The sequence below is a fragment of the Cuculus canorus genome, chromosome 2 (assembly GCF_017976375.1).
Source record: "Cuculus canorus isolate bCucCan1 chromosome 2, bCucCan1.pri, whole genome shotgun sequence".
In the NCBI taxonomy this organism is placed as follows: Eukaryota; Metazoa; Chordata; class Aves; order Cuculiformes; family Cuculidae; genus Cuculus; species Cuculus canorus.
The window spans coordinates 119,271,108-119,293,222 of record NC_071402.1 but is presented as its reverse complement, the minus strand read 5'-3'; the positions used below and the strand labels follow the sequence as shown (position 1 = coordinate 119,293,222).

The window sequence follows — 22,115 nt, the reverse complement described above, 5'->3', positions numbered from 1 at the left end:
TTTTCAGCAGTTTTCAGTCTGTGTTCAAAAAAAAAAACATCCTGTTTTGCATATCTGTCTATTCAACAGCTTAATGAAACAACAAAATATGACTCCGGAATACACAGTCCTAGAGCATTTCAACTGATGGGTTGTGAGAATGCTAGTGGATTTCTACTGCTATTTTAGCTGCTAGACAAAATAAATCCTGAAGGTATGAGAGGATGCAAATCAGTTTTCTGTCTGTGTTCCAGTGATCTTGCTCCGAGGTTCCAGATAATGAACACTTACACAGATTCTTCTATTAACATAATTTAAAGGCAACAAAAATCCAATGAGTTATGCCTAAAGTAGCATATATGTGAATTGGAAGTGCTACATTTTAATTGATTCTAGAACAGGAAAGTAAAGAAGTACCAGCATCAGAATCTGATTTTGCTTGGGAAAAGTGGTATTGGTCAGCTTGGGCATTTGCTCATTCCATTCAGCGTGTGTGGGAACGTGAACCAACGGAATAAATAATTGAGCCATAACTGTATTTTTATAATTGTTGTAAACAACATGTATTTGATTTGCTTTAGAGCAGAAGCACTGAAGGAATTTATGTCAAAGTCATCTCAGAAGGAAAAGTCAACTGCAGCTAAACCAAATCAGCCAGTCAGAACATTCTTCCCACTGGGACCCGATTTTTCTTTAAATGATAAGCCACAGACAATCAGAGCAGTACAAGCCAGTGAACCTCAAGGTCAGAGATACACTGCTGAGGAGATTGAAGTGCTCAGGTAAGTTGAAGACAAGTTTTTCTGAAAGAGTATCACTTGTGCTCATGTCCTTTGTGGATCTTACACAGTAGATTGAAACAGCTGAAGCATGAGGTGTATACACAGAGTCTGGAAAACAGCCCCTTACAAACCCCATTGCTGGTATTACCTACACATTAATAAATGTGCAGAGTCTCTACAGTAGAGTAATTAGTAGTTTTTATTCACAGAGCATGCTTTCTAGAATGTATTTGGAAAACAATTTCTGGTAACTGCCAGGCTTATTTTTCATACCCTTATTTTTTTTTATGCCTGCTTGAGTGAGTTCACAAAAGGTCTGGCTCTGAGAAGCCAAGGTACAAATGTGTCTTTATAGATTATACAACTACTTCCTTACTGGGAATTGAGGAAGCTTAGTATTTTATAGGACTGCAACTTCTGTTACATCCAGTTCCTTCTGCTTTTTTTTGATTTTTATTATAGATGCCATAAGCTACAGATAATTCATAAAACCTTCAGCCTAAATCATGACTTTCGAAAACTATCAAATATATCTTGGGGGGAAAAAAAAAAAGTCTGATAGGTGTTTCAAACTTCCTGTTCCCCATACAATGAAAAAGGTTCAGACAGAGATGGGGCTCAACGCTTTCAAGGACTTGATCACAAAATCTTTAGTCTGCTTCTTGACTTTAGGGGATTTAAATAGACTGAGGATATGGTCACGGAGATAGAAATGTATGTGTGTTTGAGAAGTTGCAGAACACTAAGAATTACATTGCTAAAACTTTTTTCCCCCTCTTATAGTGCCTGTCCAGTGAATGTTTCTGTTTTTCTGGATGATTTGTGGGGTTTTTTTGTGTGTGTGGTTTTGATTATTTTGTTTTAAGTTTTATGAGAGTGATTCCAGTTGTTCCCCTTCTTTAGTCATCATTGGATTTAGAAATGTTTCACATGCCTTTTCAGTTAACTTTTTGTTTGAAACTTAAACTATCATGACATTTAGATATGATTCTAGCTTTTTAGTGTTTTGTATGCTTTAGTAAAAAATGTTCTAATTAATATGTGCAGTATTTTTGTTTGGCAGTGTTCCAAAATACTGCCCCAGTTAGATGATATCTAAGTGTTGCTAATAGTTAATTGCTGTCAACTTATCATAAGATTTTTTAATGTGATCTTAAGGGACTTGAGAAGTTTTGTTCAGACAGTTCTAGAACTACGAAGAGGTTTGTGGCTGATCATTTCTGTTCTGGCACAGTGACTTCTCTGTAGGTGTGTTCTTGCAAGATTAGTGACTGAGCCATGAAGTACTGCACATTTCAAACCCAAATAAATGAAAGGGTTTCATTTTCAAGAGGTAGTTGTTGTGTCATCAGAAGCACCATGTCTTATCTTTTTAAAACTAATTTTGATCTTACCTTCTGGAATTTAAGTCTTTGATAGGTGATAGATAGGTTTGTAACTGTTTTTTGGTTTTTTTTTTCTTATGTCTCACAGGAAGACTTCAAAAATTAATGGCATTGAATATGTACCTTTCATGAGTGTTGATCTGAGGGAACGTTTTGCCTTCCCTATGCCATTTTCGTAAGTGTGATTTAACTACTGAACTTTACTTTTGTTTTTATTTCCAAAGCTTTCACATATTTGGTGTTTGTGTTTTCTTTTCCAATTTTTACAATTGCTTAAGTAGGCTTTTAAGCATAACTCAGGCAGAGGTTATTTAAATATTTCCATTTTCCAGTCTGATCTTAAACTGTTTAATTTACATTCATCCTGCTCTGCAGTGTTTTTGCGTTTATGTCTTCAGGCATTTAAGGATGACACTGTATTTGGCTTTTTGGAATATCGGGCTGGGCTGGCAACTCGGGTCCATTTCCTGATTCTGTTGAATGTGAACGAGTTTTGCTCCCTCTGCCTTAGTTATTTGTAAGAGGAAGGTGATAGGCATTTCCTCTGGGAAGGACTATTCCAAGGAAGAATGAAGTGTAACTGCTAGACTTTCATTCATGAGCACTAATAGCATTTTGAGATTACAAAGCCATAAGAGACAAAGATGCCTGGGGCTGGTTTGGCGTTTTTCTTCCGTTTTCTGCTAAAGGCTTGTGAATCAGGCAAGCCTCAATATCTTCAGAACTAAAGAAACATTTCAATATGATGAACTAATAGTGAAAGAAAGTGAAGAATTTGAGTTTCTGCTGGTGTAGATGGATTTTTGGAATTTCATTCTCCTGTTCAGTCCTGTATGAAGGAAGCTCTTGGGGTTTATTTCTTGTTTTTAATATTTTGCTTTTTTTCCCCTAAAAATCATAAACTTGGCAGTAGTGTTCTTTGACATTGTTTTACAGCTCTGTATACAAACTTATGTAATTGTTCTGCATGTATTTTGCACCGTCTTAGGCAGATGGAAGACTGAACGTAACATGAAAAGCTTTTCCTAATCTGCTGTTGATGTATTTCTTCTTTCTTTCTTAAACTTAGTGATAAATGTGGGAAGTTACCATTATCCCCCAAACAGAAAGCAATGTTTGCCAAGTGGGTGCGACCAGATGACATAACAAATAACCCTACGATGATTTATACTGTATCAAGTTTCAGCATCAAACAGGTAAATTGTTCCTAAAGAGAAAAGTGTGCTGCTAGCAGTTTATTGCAGGGCGTACAAGAACTTCTTGTTCAAAAAAGAATCTCTAAATATGAGAGTGCTTATCTTAGCTCTTATCATATTAAATAAATGAGTTAATAAATAGTACCAGTTCAGATTCCATGCAGAATAAACAAGTGTGTTAGCAGTGGAAGTAAAAATGAGAATTTGAAAATCCTGTTTTCTAGAAATAGTGATATGGTTAGTATGGAAAAATGGAAGATGTGATCTGCAGTGAATTGTTCACTTAATTTACTGCATGGAAAAAATAATGGTCAAGATTTTCAAATATTTATTTGAACAGAAGTAAAGTGGCCCACTGGGAGTAGTAGAAATGTTTAGTGTTAAGCTGCAGATGGCCCAAGCTATTCTGAAACCAGCAACAGATTATGCCATGGGATATGTTTTGTATTACACAGCGTGTTTTGGGGAGAAGGGAGTAAGCATGAGTGAATGCTGTGGTATCTGCACTTGCCTATGATTATCATTCTATCACTGATATGCTTGCTAGGGGCCTCATATGGAGCAAGCATACGTTTCCTGCCTTTTTAGTAGTAACTTTGCTTCTCTTGATTTAAATCCTTTCGCTTTTGAAGGGAATGGCTAACTGATGATTTTCCTTCCCTCTACATGCCCAGTTTGTCTTTCAGTATCTAAGTTACATATAAATGTCCTTAATGTTTCTCTTTTTATAGACAATAGTGTCAGATTGTTCTTTTGTGGCATCATTAGCTATCAGTGCAGCATATGAAAGAAGATATAACAAAAAATTGATCACAAGGTAAGTAACAGTTCCTTCTAAGATCTTTTCAGAGGTAATTCTGCCATGGGTTTGAAGTGTGTTCTGTGACACAATAAAAACTAGTATTTGTTTCACCTTCGTCTCCCTGAGACTTGAGTGGCTTTAACACTTCTGAGAGGGGAGACCACTTTGTATAGTTACGTATATAGACACTGGAATCCAACTTTAGATGCATTTTGAGGAGGAATAAATAGATTGGAAGGCTTTGTTTGGTTTTCAATAGACATTTTACTTATAATGCTGTATAGGTTTGTTTTCCTGCTTTGCTGTGACAAATACTGTGCAACAGGTGGTCCACTTGCATCTCACTGCAGAATTAATGTTAACGCTATCTTAGTTCCACTGAACTGGTCCCCCATGATAAATTTGGCACAGGTTTGACAGACTGTCAGGAGCCCGTTACCAGACCAGTGTGTGAACGTTGCTCCTAGACCTTTTTGTTTTAACCTATACTCCTTAGACCTGAACTTGTATTCTTTTTAAGAGCAGTGAGTTCTGCACTGTCTTCTCTCCTTCTTCAAATGTTTCACCTGTTATTCAGGCAAATACGTATTTATACTACAAATATATATAAATACAGTTTGTTTAATAGTAGTATAAATTTGTTTGCCCTGTTTCTGTTGGAGAAACAATTAGGTTACTTATGTTGTTTTTGTTACTATATTAAGCAGAGAACTGCAGCAAGAGCGAGGCCTGAAAAATAAAACCTATTTAAACATCACTGTCATTTTTACTAAACTTGAGTTGCTCTTGCATTAAACACTCCATATTTATGTTCATTGTAAATTCCAGAAACAGGCTATGTTAATCCCACTTCTATAGTTTACAATGTATGTACAGCCAAGTCATTTATGTCACAACTTCCTCTGTTTTCTTATTATTTATTTATTTATTTTTAACAGCATAATTTACCCTCAGAATAAGAAAGGAGAACCAGAGTATAATCCATGTGGCAAATACATGGTGAAGCTTCACATCAATGGTGTACCTAGAAAGGTAAATTGTTTTGGAGAGACTTAATACTGTTTAAGCCATATATTTTAAAGGCTTGGTCTGCTTAACAGTGAAGCTATGCTTGCACAGCAAAAACTTTAGGTATGTTTTTTTGGAAAGGAGTTTTAAACCGTTAAATCTTCTGAGATTCATTTTGGTTGTGAAGTATGTGAGAAGAGTGTAAGTATTTATTCTACAGGCATTCATGAGTGTAGCCTTACATAAAATACATTTTAAAAAAACTTTATATTGTTTAAAAGAATTATGACAAGCATAAAAGAACAAAATTATGCATCCCATATCTATGAGCAGGGAATGCAAGTAATCTACTTTAATAATACATCTTAGAAAGGAAGTAACAGAACTAAAAAGTACAGGGAGGGGTGTCCAGGAAGTGTATAGATCTGGAATGACCATAGAGGAATAAATGGAATGACCACAAATTTTTAATAGGAGGGGGAGATGCCTGAAGATAGGTGACAGAACTTTGTAAACTCAAACATCTTTGTTTTCTTTCCAGTGCGATGAGTAAGAGCATAAAATAATGTATTTCTTCATATAATTCTTAACTGTAGCACTGATAATTGCTGATCAGAGTAATTAATGGTGTTTGTGGGAGTTAGAAGTTCATAGGGCACAGGAGTAAGGGGAAGGTCCTCAAAGGCTGTTCATTGATGAGATATAACCCCTGGATCAGGAAGTCTTTGAGTTGCAAAATTCCGGAATCTGGTGAGCGTTTCAGGGAAGTATTGTTAATATACTTGCCTTGCTCTTAGTACTTTTCTCAAAATATCCTTTAATGGCTGCATTTTCTTAGGATGAGTGGGCATTTGCTCTTCTATGAAAAGGGTTGTTCATTCCTGCACAGACAGGATTTGGCTGGGAAATGTGTGGTGTTGGTAGCTTGTATTGGTAACAGATTAATGCCAGCATGAAATAAACATCTGTTCTGGGAAACTGTTTCAGACCACTGCAGATTCTGTAGTAGCAATCTGTAATAACGATGAATAAATTCTATGCAATTTAAAGGAGAAATGCTAATGCTTTCACAACTGCTGCTTTGGGTTTTTTTTTCCTTTCCAGAGAGAAGAAATTTAAGGTAGAGACTATGAAAGCAATGTGACGCATAGTTCCATTTCCTTATAGAATGTTTATCTTTCTGCTGGCTGCCAAGTACAGTCCAAGCTTTGTTTTCTAACTATGTGATGGATATTGTTAGGCTTTTCTCTCCTTTTTCTCATGCTGGTAATTACACAGAACTTTTTTGTGGCTACCTTTTTCGATAGGTATCAGACACTTCACAAGAGCATATTGTCATCATCCCCAGTTTACATAGGGGAAAGCGAGGCAGATGATGACAGGTCACCCAACTTAAGAGCTGGCATTAGAATTTCTAGTTCACTTGGGCAAACCACTGCGGGATTGATAGAGGTGTCCACTTCTGAGCCCAATGGTCAGATGTGGCTGCTTGAGAAACTGTACATTGATGAGAGTTTAGTTTTATTTTTTTAAATGCTTCCAGAATGATTTATTAGCTTTATGATGATTTTTCATTTGTTTATTTCACACAGGTAATCATAGATGACCAGTTACCTATTGATCATAGTGGTGAACTTCTCTGCTCTTATTCTAACAACAAGAATGAATTATGGGTATCACTAATAGAAAAGGCTTACATGAAGGTCATGGGAGGATATGATTTTCCTGGATCAAATTCTGTAAGTAAGAGATTATTTCCAAGATGCAGAAATTCCACTTAGATAATCTTGGGTCAAATAACTTGCTTACCCTTCTTTCACTAGAAGGAAAGTGTTGGGTTTGATGTTTTCTTTTTTTTTATTTTTCCTATTTCTTGCTTTCACAAATATGCTTAGCTCTACTTGATGAGACTTATTCCATCAAAACAGAATAAGCAAGGCATCTTGGCGAGCAGAGTTAATCTTAGTGCTCTGACTGCAGGATTGGCACTTATGGTTGGGAAGTGTTTGTGTTTATTTAGTGTCTAGATTAAAGTATTATATAAAGTTGTGGGGTTTTTTTTCCCTTCTCTCAATACTGCTGGGTTTGTTTTCTGGCTGTCATTCATAAATAGGGCAATTCTCCCCCTGAGGTAGGGCAGTCAGCTAGGAACAGAACAAGCTAGTCATGTCGTACATGTCTGTAGAGGGAGCACGTACTTTGATCTGTGAAAGTTTGCTTATCAGATTGTTCCACTCATTTACATAAACGTGTAATGGGTTCCTGTAAAGTAGTTACTAAAGAAACAGTCATCGTACTGCAGCGAGGCTGGCGTGCAAATTATTCTTTTAAAGAGGGCCAGTCTACTGAAATCAGTAGCCCGCATAGTCCTCATTCATTACTTGGGAAGCATTTCCGATTTTAATGTTGAAATTCTTTAAAATTGTAACAGTATATTTCTTATTTCATGGTGCTGTTCATACTGTAGTTGATGTCCTGATAATCACATTCTTGGAGGATGTGCTAGGTAGTTACCATCTTCTGAAAAACTATTTTAGAGACAAATGTGGCTTTGTATAAAGGGGTGAAGGTAGCATACATTTTTATGTATGTTTGTCAGTGTTGGGCCCCTTTGCTTTGGAGGACAGAAGCTGTTGAGAATTGCTGTGGTTTATTCCCATCATCGGCCTCTAACTTACTATCTGGAGAAACAGGTTGACTTGTGGCACTTTATCTCCACCCTTCCTCCACCCTGTGCTCTCCACTGTGTTATAGCTTCCTTGTGTAATCAGACCTACTTTCTGGCAGTGTTGTACTTGTAATTCCTCAAGTCCCACCCAGCAGTGCTGGTTGTTGACACTTCAAGAATTTATAGTCTCTGCTTTTGCTTTGAGGAGTGTAAAGCAAAAGAAAAGAGAATAAGCAATATTTCAAGGAAATGAAATGGAGAGATTAAAGCCTCTTTTTATGGAAATACATGTCAGTGTTAGCTTTACCAAAAAGAATAAAGAATCCACACCATCAGCCTTAGAAGTAAAACTTAAATTATTTAGAATGCATATATAATAGCAAGGTTCCAAGTAGTGCTTCTGAAACTGTGCTTGAATCAATGAAATAAATAGAATACATCATAGAATTGAGCATGACTGATTGTTCTCTTATGCTTCTATTGCTCTGAAATTGCAGTTTGTTTCATCAGTTCACTTCCTAGCTTTTTTTCTTTTTATTTGAGAGGCTATTTGGAAGTATATTAGTTTGTCCTAAACTAATAAAGTAAGATTTTGATTTTTTTTTTTTAATATAGTCTTTGAGTCTCTTATGTGTGGAGCTATATTATGGCTTGTGTATACTCTGTTTCTTTGAAGGCACTTTTTGAATTTATATACAGACATCATACGCTTATAAATAATTGTCTATTCCGATTTCTTTTGAATGCTTGCATTTCAGAATATTGATCTACATGCACTGACGGGTTGGATACCTGAAAGAATTGCCATGCACTCTGACAATCAAGCTTTCAATAAAGATAGTACTTTCAGGATGCTTTATCAGAGGTAGAAATTTGTTCTTTTCTAAGTAATTAAAATGCTTGCTGTGTAGTAGCTGTGTTACCACTGTAAAAGCAGTACAGTCACCACAGATCCTTTGATAGCATTTTGGTACTACCGCAAATTCTACTTTATAAAACCTCCATGTGCTTTCTGGAAGAATAAAAATTGAGGTATTGGTGGCTTTGATAGAACAGGAGTAAAATATTGTGGAATTTAGTTTGATGTGATTTTTCTTCTTTACTTTTGAAGAAAAAAAAAAATAGTAGCCCAGTTCTTGATGAAGAAAATAGAGTCATAGAAGAGCAGCTTGGAATCGATATCCAAGTTAGAAGCATTTAAAAAGATTAAGGAAACGTGTTTTGTGCTACAATGCAATTCCCCAGAACTTGGCATTGATCTGCTGTCCTTAGCAAGCAGATGTGATATGACTAGAAATACTATATTACAAGATCTTGGTTGTTATGCCCTGGTAATAAATCTGGAGGAATGGGAAAAGTCTATAAATCAAAACTGCAGTACTGATTTTCAGATCTACCATAACAATGTTTATGGTGAAAGATACGAATGTAATTCATAAATGTCAGCTGGCGAGTACTTTGATTTCTTTCAAAACTCTTTTGTGCAACCTGTTTCTTATGCGTTTCAGTGCAGTGAAGGGAGATATTGTGTTGACTGAAACATCTGCGTTCATGATAACAGTGTGACTCTCTACGGTGCTTTTTTCAATAGGTTAGGAGCTCTCAGTTGGTTGTCACGTGTTTTGGCATTGCGATTTGGAGGTGTGACTGCAATTAAGATGGGATCTAGCTGTTGCAGCAGTGCTGTTGTTCACCTCTAAATGTGAACTGAAAATGTATCAATCTCTAGTCTAGTGACCCTGTAAACTGTCCAGGGATGTTGAGCATGTAGTTGGATTTCATCATGGGCTGGGAAACATAATAGTGTGTCCTCACAACTGTTGTGAAATTAACAATTGCAATTCAGAACAGTTGGAGAACTCAGTTGTTGTGAACTGACAATTTGGACCCTCTAAGATCTGTGCTGGCGGACACAAAACTTTAGTGTAAACACCTGCAAAAGTGTAGAAGCACAAACCTCTCATTCTTCAGATTTTGGGAAGTTCCTTCAGAATCCTGTGGTTGTGACCGAGTTGGTAATTTGTTTTATGCAGAGATTGGCCAAGTGTTGATGAAACAGCATTTGTGTTCAGCTGAAGTCTTTAAGTGACAGAGATTGGACTTCAGGTTGATAAATTAATTTTTATTTTATATAATAAAAATAATTTTTAATTTTAAGCCTGTGCTGAGAGTAAATAGTTCTGCTTTTTCAGGAGTGATTTCTGCTTTCAAAAAAAACCCAGTATTCCACTTTTTATAAAGCAGGGTCAGTGGGTCCCTTCCAACCTAGTGATTCTATGATTCTATGAGTGAGCAGTGTGAAAACATACTATTGCAGTGTCTGAAAAATCTTAGTTTGCAACTTGCAAAATTTTTGAGTTATTTTCACCTCCTTTTTGAACAGATTTCACAAGGGAGATGTCCTTATCACAACAGCAACAGGGGTGATGTCTGAAGAGGAAGGAGAAAAATGGGGTTTAGTTCCAACCCATGCATATGCAGTCTTGGACATAAGAGAATATAAGGTATGAAGTAACACTGAAGATGTTTTCAGATGCCTGTTTGAAAGCTGTCTGCAATGGGCAGCTGCTGATTTTTTTTCTCTAATAGCTTATATAGTTTATTATGTCTTGAGCTCCACTGGGAAATTCCAGAAAGCTTAGTGATGCTATATTTTTTTTTTTTGAGCTATTGGTCATATTCCATATTAATATAAATACAAAAATTATCATGACAAGTTGAGTCTAGCAATTTAATTTTGCATTTCTTTAGGGGCTTCGATTTCTTCAGTTGAAAAATCCCTGGAGCCACTTACGTTGGAAGGGGCGATACAGTGAAAATGACACAAGAAACTGGACACCAGATTTACAAAAGTACTTGAACTTTGATCCCAGAACAGCTCAGAAAATAGACAATGGTAATAAGATTTAAAAAGCTACTATCTTTCAGACAATATAGGTCTTTGCTGTGTATCTTTACATGAAGTTGGAAATAAATGCTCAAGCACCAGGAAAGAGACAGTATAACAAATACAAGAAACTAAATATCCAAAAACATTAGGAAGTATTTGCATGTTTATATTTGCCATTTCAGGTTTGTCTAGGGTTTAAGTAATCTGGACTGTTTTAAATGTCTCAAATTCATTGACAAGAAATTACTTCTTTGCTTAGTTGTTGCTGTCTCAGTATCTGAATGTGGGGAATTTCAGTGCAAAGATAACATTCTGATAATAAGCTGTGTAAATGCTGCTTTTTTATATGCAAATAGATTTTTTGCGGGTTTTTCCTCCAGTATTTGTGAATGTGTGTCAATATGCTTGCTGTAATCAGTATTTAAATTTAGTCTTCCCTGTATTTGAGGTTATGCTCTGGAGGTAAGGGGTGTGATGTGTTCCCTTGCATTACTTTAATATACCTGCAAACAAATCTTTACATACGTTCTGTTTGCAGCTTAAGATCTATCTTTGAGGCAGCAGCACTACTGCGTTGCTGTCTAGAAAAGCCGCTTGGAATGATGCCCAGTGTAGTCCTGTCCCATCATCCCTAGGGAACAGCAAAGTGTAGCAATGTCAGTGTGGGTTTTCTGGTGGAAGGGCAGGCTGCTGACAGTTCAGAAATTCTGCAGAAGCTGCATTTTGCATTCAGAAGAGATGTCTGCTCTTTTTTATTGTTTCTGAGGTGCTGTCTGTGTATCTCTGAGGGAGCCTTTTTCTTCAGGGCCACTATTTGACAACAGTATGCATTCAAAACAATTGATTTATAGCATTTAGTGTTAAGCCTCATGCAAATTTGTAAGGAAAACTTTTGATTTAAATATAAGAATAGCAGCCCTGGCTTTGTGACATTTATGAGAGATAAGCTCATTATTTATTTACCAATTCACTTAGTAAGCAATTTATATGTGTAACATCTAGTAGTCAAAATTTATATAAAAATACATCAGTAATTTTAAGGGAGTTCTGACTACATTGACATTCTGGTCTCGTGTAAGCCTCTAGCTATTTTTTTTAGTCCTGCAAGATCTGCAGCTGCCTGTGTCAGGAGCTTGAATAATTGTATCAGACTGTTACCTTTTTGAGAGTGGATTTCATCAGGAATCTGTCAGCTTGCAGGCCTTGTTAGCTGGAGTTGCAATTAATGGAGCTATAGAGAATTAGAATACATGCAGGAGAACAGTGTAGAGATGAAACAGATTCAGGGTGCTCAGGAAGTCACCAGGATGTTGCATGAAGTACCTTAAAGATTCCTTCAAAAGAACTCATGTGTTGATTGAATACTTGATTGTGCTGGATGACTACTGAAGTAGGTTGTTAAACTGGGAAAACCTATTTGATGAATTTTTTCTTTGTCAGATCCTTAGGAAAGGGGAAAGCAAGTCAATTAATGACATCTCTTCCAATACAACACATTTTCTCATTCCTTCTGCTTAGTGCTTGAGAATGAAAAGCATCTTCACAGCTTCAGAAAGTCCCTGATGATAAGCGTAGACCAACTTTTTTTTTGTTTGTTTAACTTGTTTATTATGGGCGTTAAATTTAAATTTATACATTCGGGCAATGCAGATGTTGCTACTAAGTTTTACAGTAATGTTGGATTCTACAAGCTGTATCATTTACCTGCAAAGAGACTTTTGAAAAAAAAAAAAAAAAAAAGTAAAATCACAGTGTCTGATAAGCAAACAATAACAGCATTTCGGTTTTAGGCATTTTCTGGATTGCCTGGGAGGACCTGTGCCAGTACTATGATGTTATTTATTTGAGTTGGAACCCAAGTCTCTTCAAAGAATCTACGTGTATTCACAGGTTGGTTCAACAGAGAAAACTTTTTTGTCAATGCCTGACTAAATGTTATGATGTGGTGTTTCCTTCCGTTCTTTCTGGTTACAGCTGACAAGCTTGGACTCTAACCACGTGATCTTGAGCCTGTCTTTACACTTCTAAATTCTCAGCCTGAGCTTTGTTTTTAACTACTTTTGTAACACTAAAACTCCTGTGATCTCTGATGTTGCTGTGGACCAAAGATTGTGTAACCAGATTCTGACTCAGTCCCACGTCTCTATCTGAATAGAAATCAAATTTCTGTGTAGTCCTTCTTTAAGCAGTGACAGTCCTTGAGTGACCTAGCTTTTATTAGGAATTCATTTTCCTAGGCAGTTGCAAGTCACTTGTGCAGTTTGTGTTGTCTTTTTAGAATGTCACTTTTAGATGTCACATTTTTAGAATGTCACGTTCACTGATGTCAGAGTAGTTTAACTAATTTGGGTTTTCACCGGTTGTGGTTGTCATAAGTAATCTTCCTTGCTGGCTGATTTTTCTGAACACTATACCTGTCTCCTACTTGGTGTCCATCACATTCAGTCTTTTGTCACCCAGTCTGAGGATAAGTCAAACTCAGTTCCTGAAAGTAAGTTTCTCTGGTTTTCCGCTCCACCATGCTGCACTTTGCTGTTGCTCCCACGATGTTTCTGCTATGTTAGCTCTGCACAAGCTTCTTCATCCGTCGTACGACTGCTCAGTTTATCTCTAAAGGCTCCTTCTATTTTTTTGTGTTCTAATTAATTCTAAGATGCACTTTGGTGATGTAGCAAGATGAGATAATGTGCATGCCAATCTCAAAGCTAATCTACTGTTCTGTCTTTCCTTATATTATCAGTGAGTGTCATGCCTGCACGTAGGGAAATGCCTAGCACAATAGCAATTGCTATAAAAGGTGGAGTAATGATGGTAGTACTATGAAGCTTAGTTGATAACACAGCCTTGGACACGTGTGATTCAGTTTAAGTATGGGAGGGTCAGTGAGACTTAGGAGTAGTTTTATCCACTTCTGTTTGCAGCATGCCACAGTTTTGTATCTTATTTTCCTCGCCTAGGCAGTTCATGAGGCAGCAGGCAGATTTTGCAGTAGGGTACCTCAAAGATTAGGGTTTTTTATAACATTTCATGTGGATACCCTTCCAAAGATGAAATGGATCAAATTTAAAAGAAAAACTGTCTGAATAAAAAGCTGGAGGGGAAAAAAATGTTGTAAGCTTTTTGAGGGCATCATAGCTTAAATATTAAGTTGAACAGTTAAAAAAGCATAGATGTTTGTCCCTTAATAATGAAGGTGGTGTGTGCAATCATTACAATAATTGGATAGCCTCTGCTCTCAGCTTTTTTTGTGGTTTGTGTGGTTGCAGTCACCATACCAAACAACTTGGTTTCATTTAGCATATTTTGTTATTACACTTGTATTTTAGTAAAGTCACTTATAAAACAAAATTGTAAGATAATGCTTTTAACACCAGTGCAATATGTAACCACTGCCATAATTCCTGCAGACAGTTAGCCTTCAGTAACTTTGTTAGTGATAATGGATAGCTCTGTGTGTTGATAGGATTTGGAGCTGGTTTTCAAAGCACAACTTGGCATCTTACTCATCTAATAATGTGTTTGTATTACTTTTAGTACGTGGGATGCAAAGCAAGGTCCGGTGAAGGATGCCTACAGCCTGGCTAACAATCCTCAGTACAAGCTAGAGGTCCAGTGTCCACAAGGTGGTGCTGCTGTTTGGGTTCTGCTCAGCAGGCACATCACTGATAAGGTGCCAGTTTCTTTTTCTTACACTTTCTAGGGGTTCTGCAGCATCTTCTATAAATCTTTTTACACAATTTTCTGTGTAAGATATTACTGCTTATATTTTCATGTTCTAAGTATGTACACTTATGTATATACATAGATTTTTAATTCTGCAGGTCCACATAATTGTATACAAGATTGTTGAAATAGATCCAGAGTGAATATTTAATGTGGTTATTATTTTCTCCGCCATAAAGGTAATGAAGTAGCTCTGAACTGTTATAAGCAGTAATAGTAGTAGTAGTAGTTTGTTTATTTTGGGTATTTTTTAAGAGAATTGGATCAGGTATCTTAGTAAATACAAATGTCAGATCATAGCATGTGGTGACTGAAGGGGATGATGGAACGCGTACTTGATTCTGCTTCAGCATTAGTTAGGTGCCGCAGAAGCATACAACTCAATTTGTGTTTTTTTACAGGATGACTTTGCACACAATCGGGAATTCATTACAATGGTTGTGTACAAGACAGATGGCAAAAAAGTTTACTATCCAGGTTAGTGTACCTTAATTGTCAAGAAGATGGTGTTAAAAATAAATGAAGAATTGCAAAGGATTCTGTGGAGAGGAAAGGCACTGTTTGCTTTAAAACTAGGTGCCTTGCTGTAAGAGGTCAGTCTTCTGGAGGAGTCATTTAGCCTGTCTAAACTGTAGACTGCTGAACAGTCTATGCTGAAGGAATAAACTGAGCATTTATCTCACCTGCTGACACTTAATTTGGCACAGCATTTTCTTTATTCTGTGTATTTTGCAGTGGCAATAGTTAATGCTTAGAGGGAACAGATCCTGTGCTTTTGTTTATCTATCACATGATTATTTCCCATGTTTGTGAAGTTATTGAAACACTTGCATCTTGCACTAAATGAAAAGAATCAAAGTTAATTGTTCTATGGACTTGAGTTAGTAAAGTACCTAAGCAAGGTTATGGGATACAGCTGAACACTTCAATATATTTCAGAGTATCAAGTATGGAACATGTAAGGAAAATAATTAGATGTTCAAAGTTTATCAGATTATTACTCTTGATCATTATAGGTCAGATTCTACTCACCTTGCAGAGAAGGGGCTTGGCTTTTGCAACTTTGTTGTAGCTGTGAAAAAGCCATGTGTATTTTATTTCAAGACAGGTAGCAGATCTGAAACACAGGTTGAGACACAGGAAGTAAAGGTAATGCCCAAGTTGAACGAGTAAGGTAGACTGCAACTTTAAGGCAGAGCTAATGATGTCATATTTTTGTTTATTCCTTACATCAAGTTAGAGGTCTCGGTGTAAAAATATTCTGTGGAAGAATTCGGTGAGGGTGCATCCTAGGGCAGGTAGGATTTAGCCTTTTGCTTTTACAGCTGGGCAGCTTCTTTAGAACCAGGGTTGCATTCAGGTAGCTGCTCATGCAACAGGCAATAGCAACACTTAATTAGGGAGTAGCGTTTAAATCTCTTTTCAACCAAGAGTGGAATTTGTGTGTTTTGTCTGTTCAAATGACTGGTAAGGGTTGCATTGTTCATCTCTGGTCTTGTTCAGTGAACTCTGCCAACCAACTCACTTAGAATCCAAGCTGTCATTCTGCAGAAAGAATCTGTTGAGAACTGACCAAATCATTATCTGTTTTTGCAAGAGCTGATCTTGTTAAAACACCGGCATCTTCATACAGCCAAAGACATCTGCTTCTGGTTTTGCTAGTACTTGTAGCAGTGCTTATTTTACACCTCTTACTGAAATTATTCTTAAGTGGGCAAACCAAACATGTCTGTATAGTGGAGGGGGTTGTTGGGTGTGCTTGAAAGAGACAGACTTCCAGCAAGACCACTAGCAAGAACTGGGTGATTCAGATGTTTTGTCTCGCTACCTGAACTCTTTTATAAACTTTAATCTCACAAGCTCAGACTCATTTAAAACCTTTTTGCATGGAAATAGATTGGTCAAGCTGCAGTATTATTTTTACCATCTGTTAAAATATGATCAGTACAAAGCAAGTTAATCCTTTGGCAGAGAGGCTGGGATTTCCCATTCATAAACTTCTCATTGTTTTATATTAATCCTTTCCCCTCTCCCATCTTGCTTTGTGGAAGAAAATAAAAGGACCTGATCCTGGGCTTATTGAAGTAATTGGCTAGACTTGTTCATGCTTTGCTGAAATTAAAAGTAGTCTGGAAAGAACCAATTACAGGCCAAATAACAAACTACACTGTCTAATTGTTAAAGCAAATATTTGGGATGTTTATAGTAAGTACTGCATGTGCATTGGTACTGGGATGCAACTACATCTGTGTAATGATTGCAATCATTTAGAGAGGGAGACAAAGCATGGGTCAGTTAGTTAAAGAAATTAACGTGTTTTAAAATCCTGTTTACCTAGTGGCCAAAGATTTTGGCAGCTTGCATTCTGGAACTGCCCAGCCAATGGAGAAAGAACAGATTCCTCAGATTTTTAAAGAGTGCTCATGCATTCCTTATCTTTCTTTTTAAATTTCTACGTGATCGCAGTAGGTCTCCTTTGAAAGGTGACATTGGTGGGAGATGCATAAGCAGTACTTGCAAGTCATGGGATTAAAGCCGTACTTTCAAGTGCAGAACTTTTGTCTTGTCATGTGTGATTTTTTGCTGGGTAAAATCCCAGCTGGATGGCCAAGCCCAAAGAGTTGTGGTGAATGGACTTAAATACAGTTGGTCACAAGCGATGTTCCCCTGGGCTTAGTGTTGAGGCCAGTTCTGTTTAATATCTTTATCGATGATCTGGACAGGGATGTTGAGTGCTCCCTCAGTAAGTTTGCAGATAACACCAAGTTGGGTGGGAGTGTTGATCTGCATGAGGGAAGGAAGGCTCTGCAGAGGGGTCTGGACAGGCTGGATTGATGGGCCAATGCCAGCTGTATGGGGTTCAACATGCTGGGTCCTCCACTTGGGCCACAACAACCCCATGCAACACTACAGGCTTGGGAATGAATGGCTGGAAAGCTGCCTGGAGGAAGAGGACCTGGGTGTGCTGGTTGAGAGCCAGCTGAACATGAGCCAGCAATGTGCCCAGGTGGCCAAGAAAGCCAACAGCATCCTGGCCTGTGTCGGAAATGGCGTGGCCAACAGGAGCAGGGAAATGTTCATCCACCTGTACTTGGTGATGATGAGGTCGCACCTCAAATACTGTGCTCAGTTTTGGCCCCTCACTACAAGAAAGACATTGAGGTCCTGGTGTGTGTCCAGAGAAGGGCAACAAAGCCATTGAAGGGTCTGGAGCACAAATCCTATGAGGAGCGGCTGAGGCAATTGGGGTTGTTCAGTCTGAAGAAAAAGAGGCTGAGGTGAAACCTTATTGCTCTCTAAAACTAACTGAAAGGCAGTCGTAGTGAGGTGGATGTTGATCTCTTGTCCCAAGCAGCAAGTGATAGCATGAGGGGAAACGGGCTCAAGTTGAGCCAGGGTGAGTTTAGAAAACCAGGGCATTAAGAAAAAATTCTTCACTGAAAGGATAGTCCTAGAACAGGCTGCTCAGGGAAATGGTGGAGTCACCAGCCCTGGAGGTATTGAAAAGACCCGTAGATGTGGTGCTTAGGGACGTGGTTTAGTGGTGGGCTTGGCAATGTTAGGTTTACAGTTGGACTTGATGGTCTTCAAGTTCTTTTGCAACATAAACAATTCTGTGATGCTGTGTGCCTCTCCTGAAAACAATTGCTCTTAAGATTGTATGTCCTTTTTGTAAGCACATCTTGAGACTCTGTTCTTTTGTGAACACTCAAGCCTGCTTACAGTCTAACCTTAGCACCAGCAGTTTGACTTTCCTGGCAAAATTTGCTGATATAAAATTTTACCAAGCTGGGGGTTTTTTTTTGATTCAGGAAAAGTGTTTGTCCTTTTCTCTTTCAGCTGATCCTCCTCCATATATTGATGGTATCCGGATCAACAGTCCACATTATCTCACCAAGATAAAACTGACCTCTGCAGGGTCCCATACGTTTACCTTAGTGGTGTCCCAGTATGAGAAGCAAAACACTATCCATTACACCATTAGGGTATGTAGTGTTAATTTCATGATGAATGTAAACAATTAAGCTATAAAATGTCGTTTATTTGCAAGTTTGATAAACAAGTGTGCTTCTAGATCCAAGATGTTAACTGGGGAGTGAGGCTATGAATGGTGGAGCAAAACCACTGGATGAAGTGCTTGATAATGTCCTCTGTTGTAGTTGTGACAATATAGTGTATGTAGTTTTAGTAATGAAATTTTAGCAATTAAATCAGCTGAAAGATGCTTTTATTTCCTAGAATTAAAAAAAACAAAAACAAAACCAAAAAACTGTACAGGCAGAGATTGATGCTAGATGTTTGTTCTTTTCACTGAAAAAAGTAAAGGGCAGATTGCTTCCATCTTGCTGTTTTGAATAAAATTTACCTAGAACTAAGTCTTGTTAGTCCCAACGCTACTCTGAATTTTCAATTTCAGATTAGGTCATCTGACTAATATAGGCATGTAGTTAGCAAGTATCTAAAAATCACATGTAGGCAATTTTGCTGTTTTAACATGCACCTTTCATATGAAATCCTGACAAGATGAATGTGTGACTGACTTATTTTCCAACACAGGTGTATTCCTTGTGCAAGTTCACCTTATCCAAGATTCCTACACCTTACAACATATCCAAACGGGTAAAGAAATCTTTTCATTTATGATTCAGTGGCTAATAATTCTGGTTTGCCTTTTCAGTATTTGAGATATTTTTATACTACTGCTCAAAAATGCCAGCTTATGCCATCTTCTAACAAATGAAACTTCTTAACTAAAGCTTAATCTAAGCATCATTAGCACGAGACCAATACTGTACTCAAGTTACATGTAATTTGCCAAACAATTAGCTGCACTCATAGCTTACCAACATAAAACCCCTTGGCTGGTTTACTCTGTTCACACCACTATGTGTGGATGGTGGCATAGCTTTCACCAGCATTTGGTATGTAAGCTCCATCTTCATTGCAGAGTACGTTGTTATGGCTGTACACTGTACAGCCTTTGTAGAACAGACTGGCCTTTAGAATAATAATAATAATCTCTACCCTAATATGTAATTACTCCGCAGAGATCAGATTGCACTAGTACTACTGCAGGGTAAAAACCCCGCAAAAGCGTTGCTTATTTTCCCTTACGAGAATTGCATGATTTTCTTGGAAGGACTCTTGGTATAATGGGACAAAATCAGCAATGGCAAACCAAAAGCAGCGGTAGTAAGACTTAGGATGGTGATATAACAATGTTATTGTTCCTGAATTTTGCTAAGGCACTACAAAGATCTGTGATCATTGGGATAAACACACTGCCAAACAGGATGAAGGCAATATATCTGTGGTACACTTCATGTAGAAGTGCACCTTGTGAGTACAGCAGTAGGGGCGAGAGCAAAAAAACTTGACTGAAATTAAACCAGAAGCCCAGGCAGTTTTTGGGCCAGCTGCTGTTCGTGTTTCAGCTGTCAACATGAGCTGCAGTTATACCTTAGGCTGAAGTATAAATATAGCCAAGAGCTCACAGGATAATGTAACTTGTATGTATTTTTGTGTATTAGCAATTTTATCCTCAAGAAAGAATAAGCCAGCAGTTGTTAACTTTAATCTCTGTACCTACTGTGCATGCCCTGGAGAATCCTGTAAGCAGAAGTCTCCTGTCTGAACAGTGACCTCATCAGGAAGAGAGAAACAAGGCTAGTTTTAGTCATGGCGGAACAGTCCATTTTCTAGGACACTCATGTCTAAAGCCAAGGATTACGTTTCTTTGTCTGGTCAGGGGGACATGTTGGTTTACAGCTAGGCTCTTGAGTTCAGGCAGTGTTTCATATCAGCTGTTCATATCACTGCAGCAGTGCCTTGAAGCTAGGCCATTCTGGAGTATGGGAAGTGGCTGGAGAGATTCCTGGGAACAGCGAGATGGTTTGCTTGGTTCTTCTAGAAACCGTTGTCCTTTTTAGCTTTTCAGAACTGGGATTAGTTTGTGGGAATGCTTTACGAGGTCAAAAACGCATTGAAGGCGAACAGCCTGTTAGAGGCAGGACATCTCTTTTATGTTGTATTATGTGTCAAAAGAAAATTAAGCATGTGGAAACCTCCTGTTAATTATTTGAAGATGTCTGTCTAGTATTCAAATAAAAGGCATGTTCTAGCTATTCAAGGCCAGCTCTGTCTTTATGATTAAATCTAAGAAGTTCATTGCCTGTGCTTAATGTTTGCTTGGTGCTTACTTAGCAGTCATCATACTTTAAAACAAGCAGATAACTAATTCACAGTTTACCAGTAGAAGCGAACTGTGTTAGATGTGTTATATGCAAGTTGAGTGGTCACCTCTGGAGCTTACCAAGCCCTAAGGGGATTCCCTGAACTAAGTCCAGCAGAGGTGGAAGAGGCCTGCAAAACAGACATGACACAGCAGTTTTAGGTTGCTGGGTTAGTAGTATGGCAGAGGAGAAATCCCCCTTGCTTTCAAACTTGCCGTGTTTGAGGTTTTTGGACAGAGTAAGAAAACTAAACCACCAAAAAAAATATATTTCTCCTTGTTGATTTGACAGAAAGGGGAGGGAAGTAACAGGAGAAATGGATCTTAGCTATAAATTTTTGTGAATGCCTGTCATGTCTTACAAGTCTGACCTTTCAGTTTTATGACCAGCCGGAGGAACATGGAAACAGATGGCCTGTTTCTCGAAGTCTGAGCAGCATTTTTCCTCTTATGTCTTTGTCCTTGTGGAATTTATCGTTATGGATATCTTGTCCCTGTAATGCTGGTTCTCTGAGTGCGTGAAGGTCAATGAACAGTGCTGGAGGCAGTGACTTCAAAAGGAAAGGTTACAATGCAAGTAGCGTTGTACTTCTGTACTGCTCCTCTTTCTTACTTAGCACAACAGAAGTGTCTGAGGGGGAAAAAAATGAACCTATATAGTCCAATAATTATGGGATAGATGGGAATACAGACCCTTCATTAGATGCAATTTGTCATAGTTGGAAACAGCCACTTGGTACTTCTTTGATGTAGGCTGAAAAATACAGTGCATCTAAATGTTCAAAGAGTTGGATCAAGGTGGGCTGCAGTGAAACTTTCTGAATACTTAACGTAGTCTTTCACTTGCACTTCAAAAATTACTGAAGTTAGTGATCTCTAAAGTGAGATAAGCCTCTGCTCTTGCCTATGTGTATGAATAAGAAACACAAATCCTCAAGATATTAAGTGTTTTCTCTACTTTTGACTTCTTTCAGGTTAATGGACAGTGGAAAGGTCACAGTGCTGGAGGATGTGGGAATTTCAGAGACACCTACAAAAATAACCCCATTTATCAATTCCAGCTGGACAAGAATGGGCCGTTACTAATTGAACTACGGGGACCAAGGTTTGTAAAGAATTAAGCACACCGCAACATAGCAAGAATATTGTGTCCTAAAGATGAAGCTTTGTCAGCATCATCCATGGGGAGGGTGGGAAGCTCCCTGAAAATCCAGAAGACAGCATAATGGAAGTGGCTGAGATTGAGTACTATTTGTTTCTAACTTCACCACCAATAGTGGTTTTAAACCTTTCTGTTTGCTGAGGAAACCATTGGCCTACAAGGAAAGCAGGAGCCTTCTTTCTCTTTAGTTTTAGGGTCTAAGCAGGGCTGGACTAGAACACAGAAGGGAAGAAGGTACAAAGGACTTTTTGCTCCTCTTTAGTTAATTATGGTCGTAATTAGTTTTTC

General features: G+C 37.9%; 1 protein-coding gene across 4 annotated transcripts in view; it reads left to right on the top strand.

Annotated features, from left to right (window-relative positions):
- Nucleotides 1-22,115, top strand: part of CAPN7 (calpain 7) — a 34,913-nt gene that overhangs the window by 9,101 nt on the left and 3,697 nt on the right. For 2 of the 4 annotated variants that reach the window (XM_054060623.1, XM_054060624.1), the window contains 15 exons: nt 561-761; nt 2,235-2,321; nt 3,216-3,342; nt 4,074-4,159; nt 5,083-5,176; nt 6,745-6,891; nt 8,579-8,685; nt 10,204-10,324; nt 10,572-10,716; nt 12,501-12,600; nt 14,245-14,380; nt 14,835-14,910; nt 18,274-18,419; nt 18,991-19,053; nt 21,640-21,770. In XM_054060623.1, coding sequence (XP_053916598.1) covers nt 561-761; nt 2,235-2,321; nt 3,216-3,342; nt 4,074-4,159; nt 5,083-5,176; nt 6,745-6,891; nt 8,579-8,685; nt 10,204-10,324; nt 10,572-10,716; nt 12,501-12,600; nt 14,245-14,380; nt 14,835-14,910; nt 18,274-18,419; nt 18,991-19,053; nt 21,640-21,770 — 1,767 coding nt within the window. The remainder of the gene's footprint in view (nt 1-560; nt 762-2,234; nt 2,322-3,215; nt 3,343-4,073; nt 4,160-5,082; nt 5,177-6,744; nt 6,892-8,578; nt 8,686-10,203; nt 10,325-10,571; nt 10,717-12,500; nt 12,601-14,244; nt 14,381-14,834; nt 14,911-18,273; nt 18,420-18,990; nt 19,054-21,639; nt 21,771-22,115) is intronic. The other 2 variants (XM_054060626.1, XM_054060627.1) reach the window with 2 other exon arrangements.